This window comes from Dendrobates tinctorius, unplaced genomic scaffold (genome assembly GCF_039654945.1).
Source record: "Dendrobates tinctorius isolate UK_male_01 unplaced genomic scaffold, ASM3965494v1 ptg000422l, whole genome shotgun sequence".
NCBI lineage: Eukaryota > Metazoa > Chordata > Amphibia > Anura > Dendrobatidae > Dendrobates > Dendrobates tinctorius.
In genome coordinates this window covers 390,903-403,184 of record NW_027362086.1, presented here as the reverse complement: position 1 = coordinate 403,184, position 12,282 = coordinate 390,903, and the positions used below count along the sequence as shown (strand labels likewise).

At 44.1% G+C, this 12,282-nt stretch overlaps 1 protein-coding gene across 2 annotated transcripts in view; it reads left to right on the top strand.

Annotated features, from left to right (window-relative positions):
* The window catches only part of CUNH1orf232 (chromosome unknown C1orf232 homolog), a 48,089-nt gene extending 35,882 nt beyond the window's left edge, over positions 1 to 12,207 (top strand). For both annotated transcript variants that reach the window (XM_073564008.1, XM_073564009.1), the window contains 2 exons: positions 11,410 to 11,513; positions 11,602 to 12,207. In XM_073564008.1, the coding sequence (XP_073420109.1) occupies positions 11,410 to 11,513; positions 11,602 to 11,830 (333 nt within the window). In that variant the 3' untranslated portion in view covers positions 11,831 to 12,207. The remainder of the gene's footprint in view (positions 1 to 11,409; positions 11,514 to 11,601) is intronic.
* The last annotated feature ends 75 nt before the right edge of the window (positions 12,208 to 12,282 follow it).

Genomic DNA, 12,282 nt, shown 5'->3' with positions numbered 1-12,282 from the left:
AGATCACCCGCTCTTAGATTCCTCACTGACTCTTAGATTCAGTATGAGCTTCACTTTCTTGGAGAGTTTTTGGCAGGCCTTGGGAAATTAGTGAAGCTTCAAGTTCACCCGCACAAGAGTTTCCATCAGAACATCGTGTTCTATGACATCTGTATACCCCAGTAAATCTGAGAACGGGTCCTGGTTCTGCTGCAGCAATTCCTGATGCTGCTGTTTTTCTACAGCTACAATATCCAATTCTAGATCTAGATTTTCTACCACCTCATAGGGCCCTTGCCATTTGGCCAAAAATGCACTGTCTACTATAGGACTGAACTATCTCACCCTGGCTGATAGGTTGTAGACCCAAGATTGAGCCTCTTGGGTCTGGAGTAGATGTTCCTTTACAATGGGCATTACTTTTGCAACCCTCTCCTGCATCTGAGTGACGTGCTTCATGATGCTTTGATGGGGCTTGATGTCGGCTTCCCAGGTTTTCTTTGCTATATCAAGGAGACCCTTCGGATGTTGGCCAAACAGGAGTACAAACAGAGAGAATCCGGTAGAAGTCCAACCTGTAATTGGCATTCCAATTATCTCCCTGGGCAACTGAATTTTGCTTCGACCTCGGAAGTGAGAGCAAAAACCAATCCATTGCAACTCACTCCACTATCTGCACTGGGGTAGAGGACTCCGGCTGCAACCACTTTTGGTTGAAGGGCAACAGATCAAACATTTGGAAGCGAGGGGATTTTTCCATGGTGATATGCCCAGCAGTAGACCCGTTGTGCCCAAACAGTCATTGGCACCCCCAATCACGCCAAAAATTCTGCTTCCAATTTTGCATATTCTTTGGTATCCTGTAAGGCTAAATCATAGTAGGCCTTTTGAAGTACCTCCATTAAGTATGGCTTCAAGACTTCCTCCCACTGCTTTGGCAGGAGTTTCTCCATATCGGCAATTCGTTCAAACATTGTTGAAAAGGCCTTTCTGTTGTTACCCTGGTTCATTTTCTGCAAGGCTCTCCTCACCACCTTCTGAACAGAGAAATCATCAGTTGACCTTGGAGTTGGAGCTAGTGTCATGCCACAAAGCTCTGTGAGTAATTCAATCTGCTACTGTTGTCGGTGCTGGTTTAGTTGCTGCTGCAGCTGTTGCTGCCGTTGTTAGAGCTGTTGCTGGTGGTGCTGCTGGAAGTGTTGCGTATTTTTCTCCTGTTGTGCCAGGTGTTGCTGGTGGTGCTGCTGGAACTGTTGCGTATTTTTCTCCTGTTGTGCCAGGTGTTGCTGTTGCTGGGCTTGCACCAGGTGTTTAATCAGATCCTCTATGCTGTCTGAGGTTTCGCCCTGGCTTATAGCCACCTTCAACCAAGAAATGCAGTACTTTTGAGACAATCACACGTGTTCCCTGGGAACGCTGCCTGCATTCTCCACCAAATGTAACAATGCTATGCACTTGGGAGCAATCTGAGGTATCATATGAACCATTTCTATTTTAAGTCCAGATGGTATATTTCAGTCCTCATAAACCACATCATAGGAGAGCTCAAATACAACCTTTGTTAGCCACAAAGTGAAACATAAAGTAAACAGTCCAAACAATAGTGCCAGTTCACTCACTTGGCTTAGAGTCCAGCTTCTTAGTCCTTTTTCAGAACCACACCATCCAGGAGATCTACCCACCTCTATACATAGAACCATGTGTCAGATAAGCAGGTCCCATTTTAGAATGTGAACCACACCTAAGGGTGGAGATGAGGTAGGCAGCCTACCCGCCCTAACGCTTCAGCTGCTCACAATTAGGGCTGGCCCTAACATGGCCAATTAATCCCTCTTAGTACTATGTGCACTAGAGCATTACTCCAGGTTGATATCATAGAGAACATGTATCTCTGTGATACATATCTTCCATCCACTATGTGTCCAGACACGACCTTACAGCTCTATTAACACTAGACATCATGACTGCTATTTATAATGAAAGCCGTGATGTTGTGATTGAACTCAAAAGGACTTCATTAAGTTGGTTATATATTGGTTATTTTCATCTTAAATGGAATTCGTCAAATTGGTCATGTAGTGTAAATGTAAGGGAGGGACAGGACTGTAGTCGTGACCTGCGATGCTGTAATATCGATGTCCAGTCCTTCCCCTACAGAAAACTGTGTTCTTCTCTTCAGCATACCTGCATCTCCAAATCAAGATTTCCCTGGGCACTTCCCAGGCGACGATGGTCCCTCCTTCAGGCGACCCCCAATAACGGAGACACAGTCCAGGTTAACTTGAACATTCTCTTTACTTAATGCTTCACACGTTACATCCACAGTTGGCACATCATGATATTCACTTGGTTCCTCACGTTTCCCGGTCTTGGCTGTAACTTCTGTGCAGTACATGCCCGGACCGGACCGTCCTAGACTGCTCCCCAGTTCCTTCCTGGCCTGACCTCTCCATGATGACAATTCCTTCTGCCTGTTTCGCCCCGGACTCAAAATAATCAGTCACCAGGTTTGGTTGCCTCTGGTAAAGCATCCAGTGATCCAAAGAGGTTAAGTGCTCATGTAAAGCATGGCATATTGCTTTTTGTCTGAGGAGGTCACAACAGCATATTGTGTGGGGAAAAGCCATGGTGCAGAGGGGGCCACAAGCCTCCCATGTGGCAGCCCCACCCCCCTAAGCCAGGCCTTTCATCTGACTGTTTACTGACTCTTATTCTGCATACCTTGTTCTACCACTATTGTATTTGCATATATGACCATTGAATATGTATAACCATCATGTATATAGTGTATTGTCTAGTGTGCTCTTAAAGGGAATAGGTGAATCTCACAGATGCGGTTGTTTTTCCATGCTTGCGTTTGAAGAGGTTTCAGGCACTGTGAGCAAAGCATATAATCGGTACTGCGCATGCGCCGGTATTTTTCAGCGCGGTCTATGCCCCGGAAGTTTTCACATGCAGGACACTCTTCCTGGACTCCGGATGCATGCTGAAAAATACCGGCGCATGCGCAGTGCCGTTTATATGCTTTGCCCACAGTTTGGCAAAGCATACTGTGCAAGCGCCGGAGGCCTTTTCAATGCGCAAGCACGGAAACACTACGTGAACGCAGGAAGAAGAACGAAGAAATATGTAGAGCAAGACAGGGAGGGGGGAGGAGAAGGCAAATAAGCCCCGCCCATGGGACCGGACCGCGGCGATTTACATACATCTCAACCGAGATAAAAAAGGCATTTATGCATCAAAGGTACGGGGTCAGGGGGGATCAAAAGTCCTAATAGAATCCTTTTGTGACACACAATTGAATGATATCTTTACATGATATCCCTAAAAATGGGTGAAAGATATCCCTAAAAATGGGTGAAAGATTCCCTTTAAGGCGATTAACCAGTTGTCCTGTGAGCCGGCATGCTGGTACCAGTTGTCCTATGAGGTTGTCAAGGAAGGACCAGACAGGGGACAGACAGCTGCATAGGGGGAGCATGTAACTGAGGGTAGGACTATCCCAGGAGAGTTATAGCTCCCAGGTAAAACCTTATTGCAGGGTTCCTGCACAACTGGGATGTCAGAGGGCCAGGTTAGTCAGTCTGGACTAATGACTTGGTCGGAAGGAGAGGAGAAGTGGGCACTAACTGTGGTTGCAGCGGCCTTGGCCGCTGTCACACGCAGTGGTAGCGCCAGACCCCCTTGGGCCACTCGGGGGTTTGACAGCTTTCCGCCTTCAGACCAAGTGGCTGCCAGGTCAAACGGAAGCGAGGAGACAGGTCCCTCTTGTCTATTCTGGCCATGTCCAGTCAGGGGTTTCAGGTGGCATTGGAAATTGATAACAGCCTGAAAGCTCTCAAGGAGCAGGCAGCACAGCCTCTCTCGGACTCAGACCTCGGGTGGTCTGGGACCAAGGACGGCTTTATGGAATAATGGTCCAACAGAGTTCTCCAGAAGTGAGACCCGGGGGGGCTGTGGATTTGGTGGGCTCGATGGCGACGTCCAGCAGCTCTGGAAAAAGCTTCGTACTGACGATAGTAGACTATGCCATCCGGTACCCGGAAGAGGTAGCCTTGTCGGCCATTCTGGCCGAAAAGGTGGCCACTGCCTTGCTAGAGATTTTATCCCAAGTGGGTTTTCTCCAGGAAATGTTCAATGACCAGGGGACCTAGTTCAAGTCGCAGTTGATGGAGTCCCTCTGTAAGCAAACACAGGTACAACATCTGGTGACCAGCCCTTACCACCCACAAACCAATGGCCTGTGCGAATGGTTCAGTGGCTCCCTGAAGCACATTCTTAAGATGTTGGCTGATTCCCGCGGGAGTGCCCGGGAGCGGTACCTCCCACACTTGCTATTTCCTACCTGGAGGTTCCACAGGCCTCAGTAGTGTTTTTCCCATATGAACTTCTGTATGGGTGATGTGTGGGGGCACCTGGCTCTGGTGAAAGAGAACTGGGAAGGAGACTTGGCCACTCCCGGAGCGGCGGTCATCGAGATACAGACAATGGTGCAGTTGGTGCACAATAATATGATGCAAGCCCAGGCCAACCAGAAGCAGTGGTACGATCAGAATGCTTGTGAGAGAACCTACTAGGTGGGTCAAAAGGTATGGGTACTGGTTCCCATACCTCAGAATAAGCTTCAGGCGGCCTGGGATGACCCATACCTCGTGCACCAGCAGCTAAATGCAACGTACCTGGCCACCCTAGACCATGCCAGGGGAAGGCGGAAGGCCTTACACATGAACATCATGAATGCACATCATGAGTGGGAAGCCTGCACCCTCCCCGTATGCAATCTACCGGAAGAGGGAGAGGCGGAGACCTTCCCAGGTATACTCACCCAGGCTCGGGCGGGTGGGACTATCAAGGATGTCAAAGTTTGCAACCAGCTCTTGTCAAACCAACGGTCCCAACTGTGGTCAACCCTACATCCCTTCAGGATTTGTTCAGCAACAAGCCCAGAAGGATAAAGTCAGCCACCCATCGCATGAACACCTAGGATCATCCCCAAATCCGGCGTTCAGCATATCAGGTCTCTCTGGAACTACAGCAGCAAATGCGGGGTCACTGGTGGACGGACTTCCGGCCCGATGGCGGGAAGCGCGAGTTAAATGCCACCGGCAGCGTTTGACAGCGGCATCTAACGGGTTAATAGCCGGGCACATGTCAGCTGTTCAAAACAGCTGACGTGTCCTGGGAAAGATGTGGGCTCACTGCCGGATCCCACATCAAAGGGAGGGAGTCCGACGTTGGCGCAAATTTACGTCCAGTGTTGGAAAGGGGTTAAACAACCACAGGACAGATTTCATCAACAAAGGTATCATTTTAATCAGTATAATGGCACAAACCTGACAGTGTGTGTAGGTTACTGTGCACAATCCTGCTAACAGGTTCCCTTTAACGCGCTTGCAATATATCTTCTCCATTGCCTAAAAAAGTGTAAAAAATAAAAATATAGTTCCAAAAAATAAAGATCAAATCCCCCTCCCCCCCCCTCAAAAAAAAAATAGCAAATAGACATATTTGGCATACCCATATTTGTAAAAGTTACATCTTTCAAAATGTTAAATTATTCAACACATATAATAAATGCTGTTAAGGATAAAAACTAAACCACAGAATTATTTTTTTTTTCTGTCACCTAAGCTAACAAAAATGGAGCAAAGAGCAATCAAAAAGTCATATTCACCCAAAGTAGTACTAATAAAAATGACTGTTCAACTCGCAAAAAACACAAGTTCTTAAATAGCTCCATTGATGAAAAGATATAAAAGTTATGGATCTTAGAAAATAGTGACTCTAACCAAGTTTTTGAAAACTTATACAATTTTAGCTGAGCACCACAAAGAAAAACATAATAATAATAATAATAATAAATTTTCTTTCTATAGCGCCGACATATTCCGCAGCACTTTACATTTCAGAGGGGACCTGTACAGACAATAGACATTACAGCATAACAATAATCACATAGATCATAACAGATAGCAAGAGGAATGAGGGCCCTGCTCGCAAGCTTACAATCTTTGAGGAAAAAGGGGAGACATGACAGGTGGGTGGTAACAATTGCCCTGATTGTATGGACCAGCCATAATGTTAAGTGTGTAACAGTACAGACACAGAGGGCTAATGGATGCAAAAAAAATACAAAACCGTGCCATATTTGCTTGTTAGTTATCATTATTATTAATCCATTTTCTGTAATTACACTGTAAAGTGAATTGACCTAGCCAAAACTATACTCATACTGCAAAAATAAGGCTGGTTTCACATTTGCATTGGACAGAGCTGCGGAGGGCTGCGTAAGTCCTACATTAAGCCCCGCCCACTGCCGCACCTCTTCCATTCATCTCCACCCATGTCTGCATGCATCATGCGTACCTATCTTTAACATTGGGTACGCATGACGCATGCAGACGTAGGCAGAGCTGAATGGAAGAGGTGCAGCAGTGGCGGGGCTTAACGGAGGAAGTACGCAGCCCTCCGCAGCTCTGTCCAATGCAAATGTGAAACCAGCCTAAGTGGTTCAGAAATTGGTTAGTGGGCTGACTTCTCTGTTAGATCTGGATCACACATGCGAGAAACTCGGACGAGTCTCGCATGTTAATACCCGGCACTGCCACCGGCACTCAGGAGCGGAGCGTGTGGCTGCATGTATTGGTATGTGGCCGCACGCTCCAATCCGAGTGCCATCGGCAGTGCCGGGTATTAACATGCGAGACTCATCCGAGTTTCTTGCATGTGTGATCCCGGCCTTACTTACAGGCTCCAGCCTAGAGATGGGCTGCACCTCAACGGGGAGGGTGCAGCTGTGCTGGGGGAAAGTAGGGCTAGAACATTGGAAGAATATTTAAACTGGGGACTGGGGAAGGGCAATTACTGTATAGCTGAGGAGGATAGTTTAGATAATGACCTGGGCCTAAATAATGAAAGTAGAAGATGGCTGTCATGGGATCCTTCTCTGATACCACACAATCAACAGAGCGAGAGAAGTGTGAATAATCCCAAGACCTTTATTATAGGCAAAACTAAAAGGTCCATGAACAATCCACCACACTGAGTATACAATAGTCCAGAACACGAATGTAGTTCAGTAACAGGATGAATGTCCAAGGAGATGAGAGTCCAATAATCCAGCAGACAGAGGATAAAATGGGTCCATATGCTTCTCCTTCTCTCTGACGTGCTGTCTTCACACGATCATCATCACACAGGGTCTGACTTGAACAGCTCCTGTCCTCCCCAGCCCCCTCCTTATGTCCAGGGGTAGTCAGACAGGTTGGGGCGGTTTTCAGGCCTCCCAAACCTGACAAAGGTGCCTTGGGGATTAAGGCACTACAGGGGGTGGTTCATCAAGAGGCATAGATACAGTCAGGCTGCAGACAGTAAATGAGCTAATTCAATTATCAGACTTTTGGAAGGTAATTGAGGCTTTAGACAATATGGGGAATACACGGAATGATACAGGGCAACCAGAGAACACTATGGAAATCCGTAAAATATAAATAGACACAAAATGATACCCACATAACATATCACACCATCACAGTGGCAATGGAAGAAAATGATGATATCGTGGATAACAGAGACATGGTTGAACAACAGCTATGTATAGCCTGTTCAGGAATGAATATAGAAATAAGGGGGAGGGGTTTTCTTATGTGTAAAATCTTCACTATTACTCCTCCAGTGTGATAGTGTGAGGAACATGAAAATGTTGAATCCATATGGGTGGAGATAAGATAAATAAAAAAAGAATAATAAAATATTGATGGGGTTTGTTATAAGTCTGCAACTAAAATGGAAGCAGCCAAAAATATCCTCATAAAGCAAAGCGATGAGGCAGTGAATCAGGAAGAAGTAATTATTAAGAATAATCCAAAAATATTCTTCAACTTGCAGGAATGTCAGGTAGGCTAGGGTTAAATCCTAGCTCTGCAGGCTTTGCGTAGTGCACTTGGTTAGCTCTGCATATAAACAGGCTAGGTGTTGATCAAAGTCAGTCAGCTCAGGGAAGCTGACCAGTCTGGATGTGTCTTGGAGCGAGACAGCACAATTCCTCTCTGAGAAGAGTCTGCACAGGTCGTGTGCACAGAACCACAAACATCAGTGGTTGCTATGGACAATAGCTGTATTGTTCGGCTGAGCTGGGAATAGCTCACCCGTGGTGGAGTAGCCAGAGTTTGTTCTGTTTAGTTAGTACCTGGGCAAGGCTAGGGATTTATCTTTATGAGTTTATTTTTGATGCTGTGCAATCTGTGGAAAGCAATAAAAACTTCACGTGTTTGGCACTAAGCTGTATTGCCTATGTGAACGCTACCTAAGGGCTCATGCCTATCAGAAAGAGTGAATCTCTACAAGCTATAGCAATATGATTAGACTCAAAAATGATAGTGTTGGCTCCCATAAAAATAATCTAGGTGAAATAGTACAAAAGGATGAGGGAAATGCCAATCTACTAAACACCTTCTTCTCTACTTTATTTATACAAGAAATCCCATGACAGACGACATGTAAATTTTCCATTAAATGTTACCTGCTTAACCCAGCAGATGCCGCCTCAAAACCACTAAAATAGATAAATCACCAGCCCTGGATGGCATACACCCCCAAGTACTGCAGGAATGAAGTACTGTGATATACACAGACCATTATTTCTAATATTCAAGGATTTCATAATAAGAGGTTCTGTACCATAGGACTGGCAAATAGCAATTGTGGTGCAATATTCAAATTGGGTTTAAAAACTGAGCCTGGAAATTATAGATAAGCTTGTAAGTTTAACCTCTACTGCTTCCAAAAGATGCTATTCCTGAGGTATGACAATAAGAATTATGCCCAACATCAACATGGGTTTATGACAGATTGGTCCTATCAGACCAGACTAATCTGATCAACTTCTATGAGGAGGTATGTTCTAGAAAGGACCAGGGTAGGCCATGCATGTTGTGTATCTGGACTTACCAAAGACATTTGATACAGTGTAGTAAAAATGTTGGTACATAAAATTAGTGCAATGAAATTAGGAGAAAATTTGTATAATTTGATTAACAACTAGGTCAGTTATAGAAAACAATAAATGGCGCACATTCTGATTGGGTCACCATTAACAGTGGTGTAACACAAGGGTCAGCATTGGGTCCTCTCCTTTTTAATATCTTCATTAATGACCTTGCAGAGGACATAAAGAGTAGAATTTCAATATTTGCAGATGATACTAAATTCTGCAAGGTAATCAACAGAGAGGAGGATAATTTAATACTACAGAGGGATTTATATAAGCTGGAGGCTTGGGGAGAGAAATAGCAATTGAAATTTAATGTAGATAAATGTAAGGTCCTACACTTAGGCCAAGATCTTTCTTATGATCTTTTTACAACTAGGTTAACATCGATGACAAAGGTTGGTCTTCTATGTCTAACATTAAGAAAGTTTAAAGGGGTTGTCCAATCTAAAATGACAAGTCTGCAGTCATTCTGTGTGACTGCAGACTTGTGAATGCTTCCAGCGTGCGCTGTGAGGATTTGCTGGTGTCTGCATCGGGAATGGCTGTCAAGTATGTAATATGCATATTTACGGCCAGTGGGCGCAGACCAGCTCCTTACACTTGTCAGAGAGGCTGCAGACTTGTCATTCTAGTCCGGACAACCCCTTTAATCATAAATCACATATGGTGATTCTTACTAAAGAAGTTCAAGGAGGGTCTGGATGCCTTACTTGAAAGCAATAAAATTATAGTCATGGTACTAGATTCTCTGATGGGACGCTGATCCAGGGAATTAGCCTGATTACTGGATGTAGAGCAGGAAATTAATTTTTCCGCTAATATGGGGTAGTTAGCATCTGCCTTGTGGGTTTTTTGCCTTATTATGAATCAACATTTTAGGGTACAAGTTGTGCTCAATTAAATTTTTGTTTTCTTTCAATCATGAAACTATGAACTCATTTGACTTTTTTGGCAAAACAAAAATTGGCCTATTATGGAAGAGGTTAAAAATAAATGGTCTATAGCAGGGTTCCCCAACTCCAGTCCTCAAGGCCCACCAACAGGTCATGTTTTCAGGATTTCCTTTGTATTGCACAGGTGAAGCAATTATCACCTGAGTAGTACTAAGGAAATCCTGAAAACATGATCTGTTGGTGGGCCTTGAGGACTGGAGTTGGGGAACCCTGGTCTATAGCTCTCTATCCAGTGACTTAAACATTAGGCCCCACTCAGAGATTTCTATATGCTGGATTTATTTGGCACCAAATTATATGAAAAGTACCTTTGATTTGAATGACCTTTGTTTAGAATGTAGAGTCATAGATTTCCTGTGATTGAAATCTGCAGGCACAGCTTAATAGATATTGCTGCTCCATATTTTAGGTAATCAGTGTATACTTAAATTAACACATTGTTGTAAACTTCTAACAAACTCTAATACATCTTAGATAGAGTTTCACCTTGAGCAAACCCTCCTGTGTTCTCTATAACAGAGCCACTGGCAGACTCTTCTAGGGCAAGCTTACCTAAAAGGACAGAGGTCCCATCCTTTCTGAGAGCCACATTCAGCTCTAAGAGAGGGTCTCAAGCCAGATCCAGCTCGTGCCCCACTCACAGTAGTGACACCCAGAGCCCCCTATTACCAGTATAATGACAGCCCAAGCTTTTCCATTGAAATCACACCAAGGCAGTATGCCAAGCTCCAGGGTTTCCTATCCTACCTCCATTCAGATCTGCTCTTCTGTGGAGGGCTACACACAAAAGGCACCATTTAGAGATCTACTCGTAATTGCGGTTTGCTACACCTCGTGCTAATGTACCAAGCTGGCAGACCGTTGTGTGTCACACATCACAGGCCCACGAGCCACGTGTGTCTTGAGCTACAGGTTGGGGAACCTTGTTCTAGGAGAAAAAAAAATCAGCAATTGAAAATCTCTACCATGACAATATCTGCTGAGAGAGAGCTGGGAGGGCCCTATAACACATCAGATTGTCAGACGATAGAATGAGAGGCACCATATATAGACTGTCAGCCTATCCAACTAGTAACGGTGGCTTTGGCCAACATTAGTCTAATGTGTATGGCGGCCTTGACATGTCTGAATAGCACAGCAGACTATAACTTGAAGGTGTTATAATCCAATGACTACATTTAGAGCTGAATTGTGATCTTTTGTACTGGAATAACCATTTACATATTATACATTTACAGCTCAGCATGAGGAAGTGTTAATTCTTATTCTACTTTTTAATTTCAGTCTCCAATTAAACTTTATAGACAATTTTATCTGTGAAAAAGCGTACAGTTTGTACATAGAGAAGAATATAACAGAACAAAAAGGATAGAGAGATAAGGAGTTATTTTAACATTTAATCAGAAATGTTGGTATTGATGTTTAGTGTGACGTCTATATATTATATATTGATGAATATTTCAGTACTGTACATATTGTTTCCAGGTTCAAGGAACATTTGGTTGGAAAACTGTAACTTCGTTGTTCAGTAAAGAAGAACAAGGAACAGATGGGAGAGTTGAACAAGAACCGGAGGTTACAACTGAAGAGTAATTATCAACTTGTGTGGAGATGATTAAGGTAAATCATTGTTGGTAATAGTTGGGACCACTGACAAGGTTTACTGCTTTTCTGCAGGACCCTATCTTCAAAACCTTCAGACAACCATCCACAGAAAAGTTCCTCAGCACTCTGGAATGTATTCACTAGCAGGTGGCAACAGAGTACTGTTCAACGCTCAGAAGCAAGAGGAGTACTGGCAGAGCCTCCAGAAGAACGCAATGAAGCCCAGCATGTAGAGGAGACACCGTTTAAGTGGAGTTTCCTCACTAAAAAACTAGAGGAATTAAGAAGCAAGAATGAGTAAGAACTAGAACCTAAAGGAAAATATAGAAATGCTTCCTTGAGGAACTCCGTATCTTAGCATCTTGTACCCAAGCTGAACAGATTTTGCTCTAACAGAACTGTGTGATATAATCAGGGTTGGAATTGCACCTGTCTCCATTTTTTGTAGCTTCTAAAGGCGACTATTTTTTTCAACTAAAGGCAAGAACATTTTTTTACAAAGGCCTCAGATTGGTTAAAAAAAAGAAAACTATAAAAAGACGATGCTCATCCTCACAGATTCCCTGCTGCTTCAGCTGTAGTTTTCTCTGGTCTCTACGTTTTCATTCTGTCTCAACATGCAAGAAATCCCAGGATAAGTGTCAGAATGGGTGTAGCAGGGATTGGTGAGAGTGAGTATTGTTTATTTTATTTCTTAAGCCACTCTGAGCCCCTTATAAAAAAAAATCCAGCTGGCAAACAGTATCACATTTT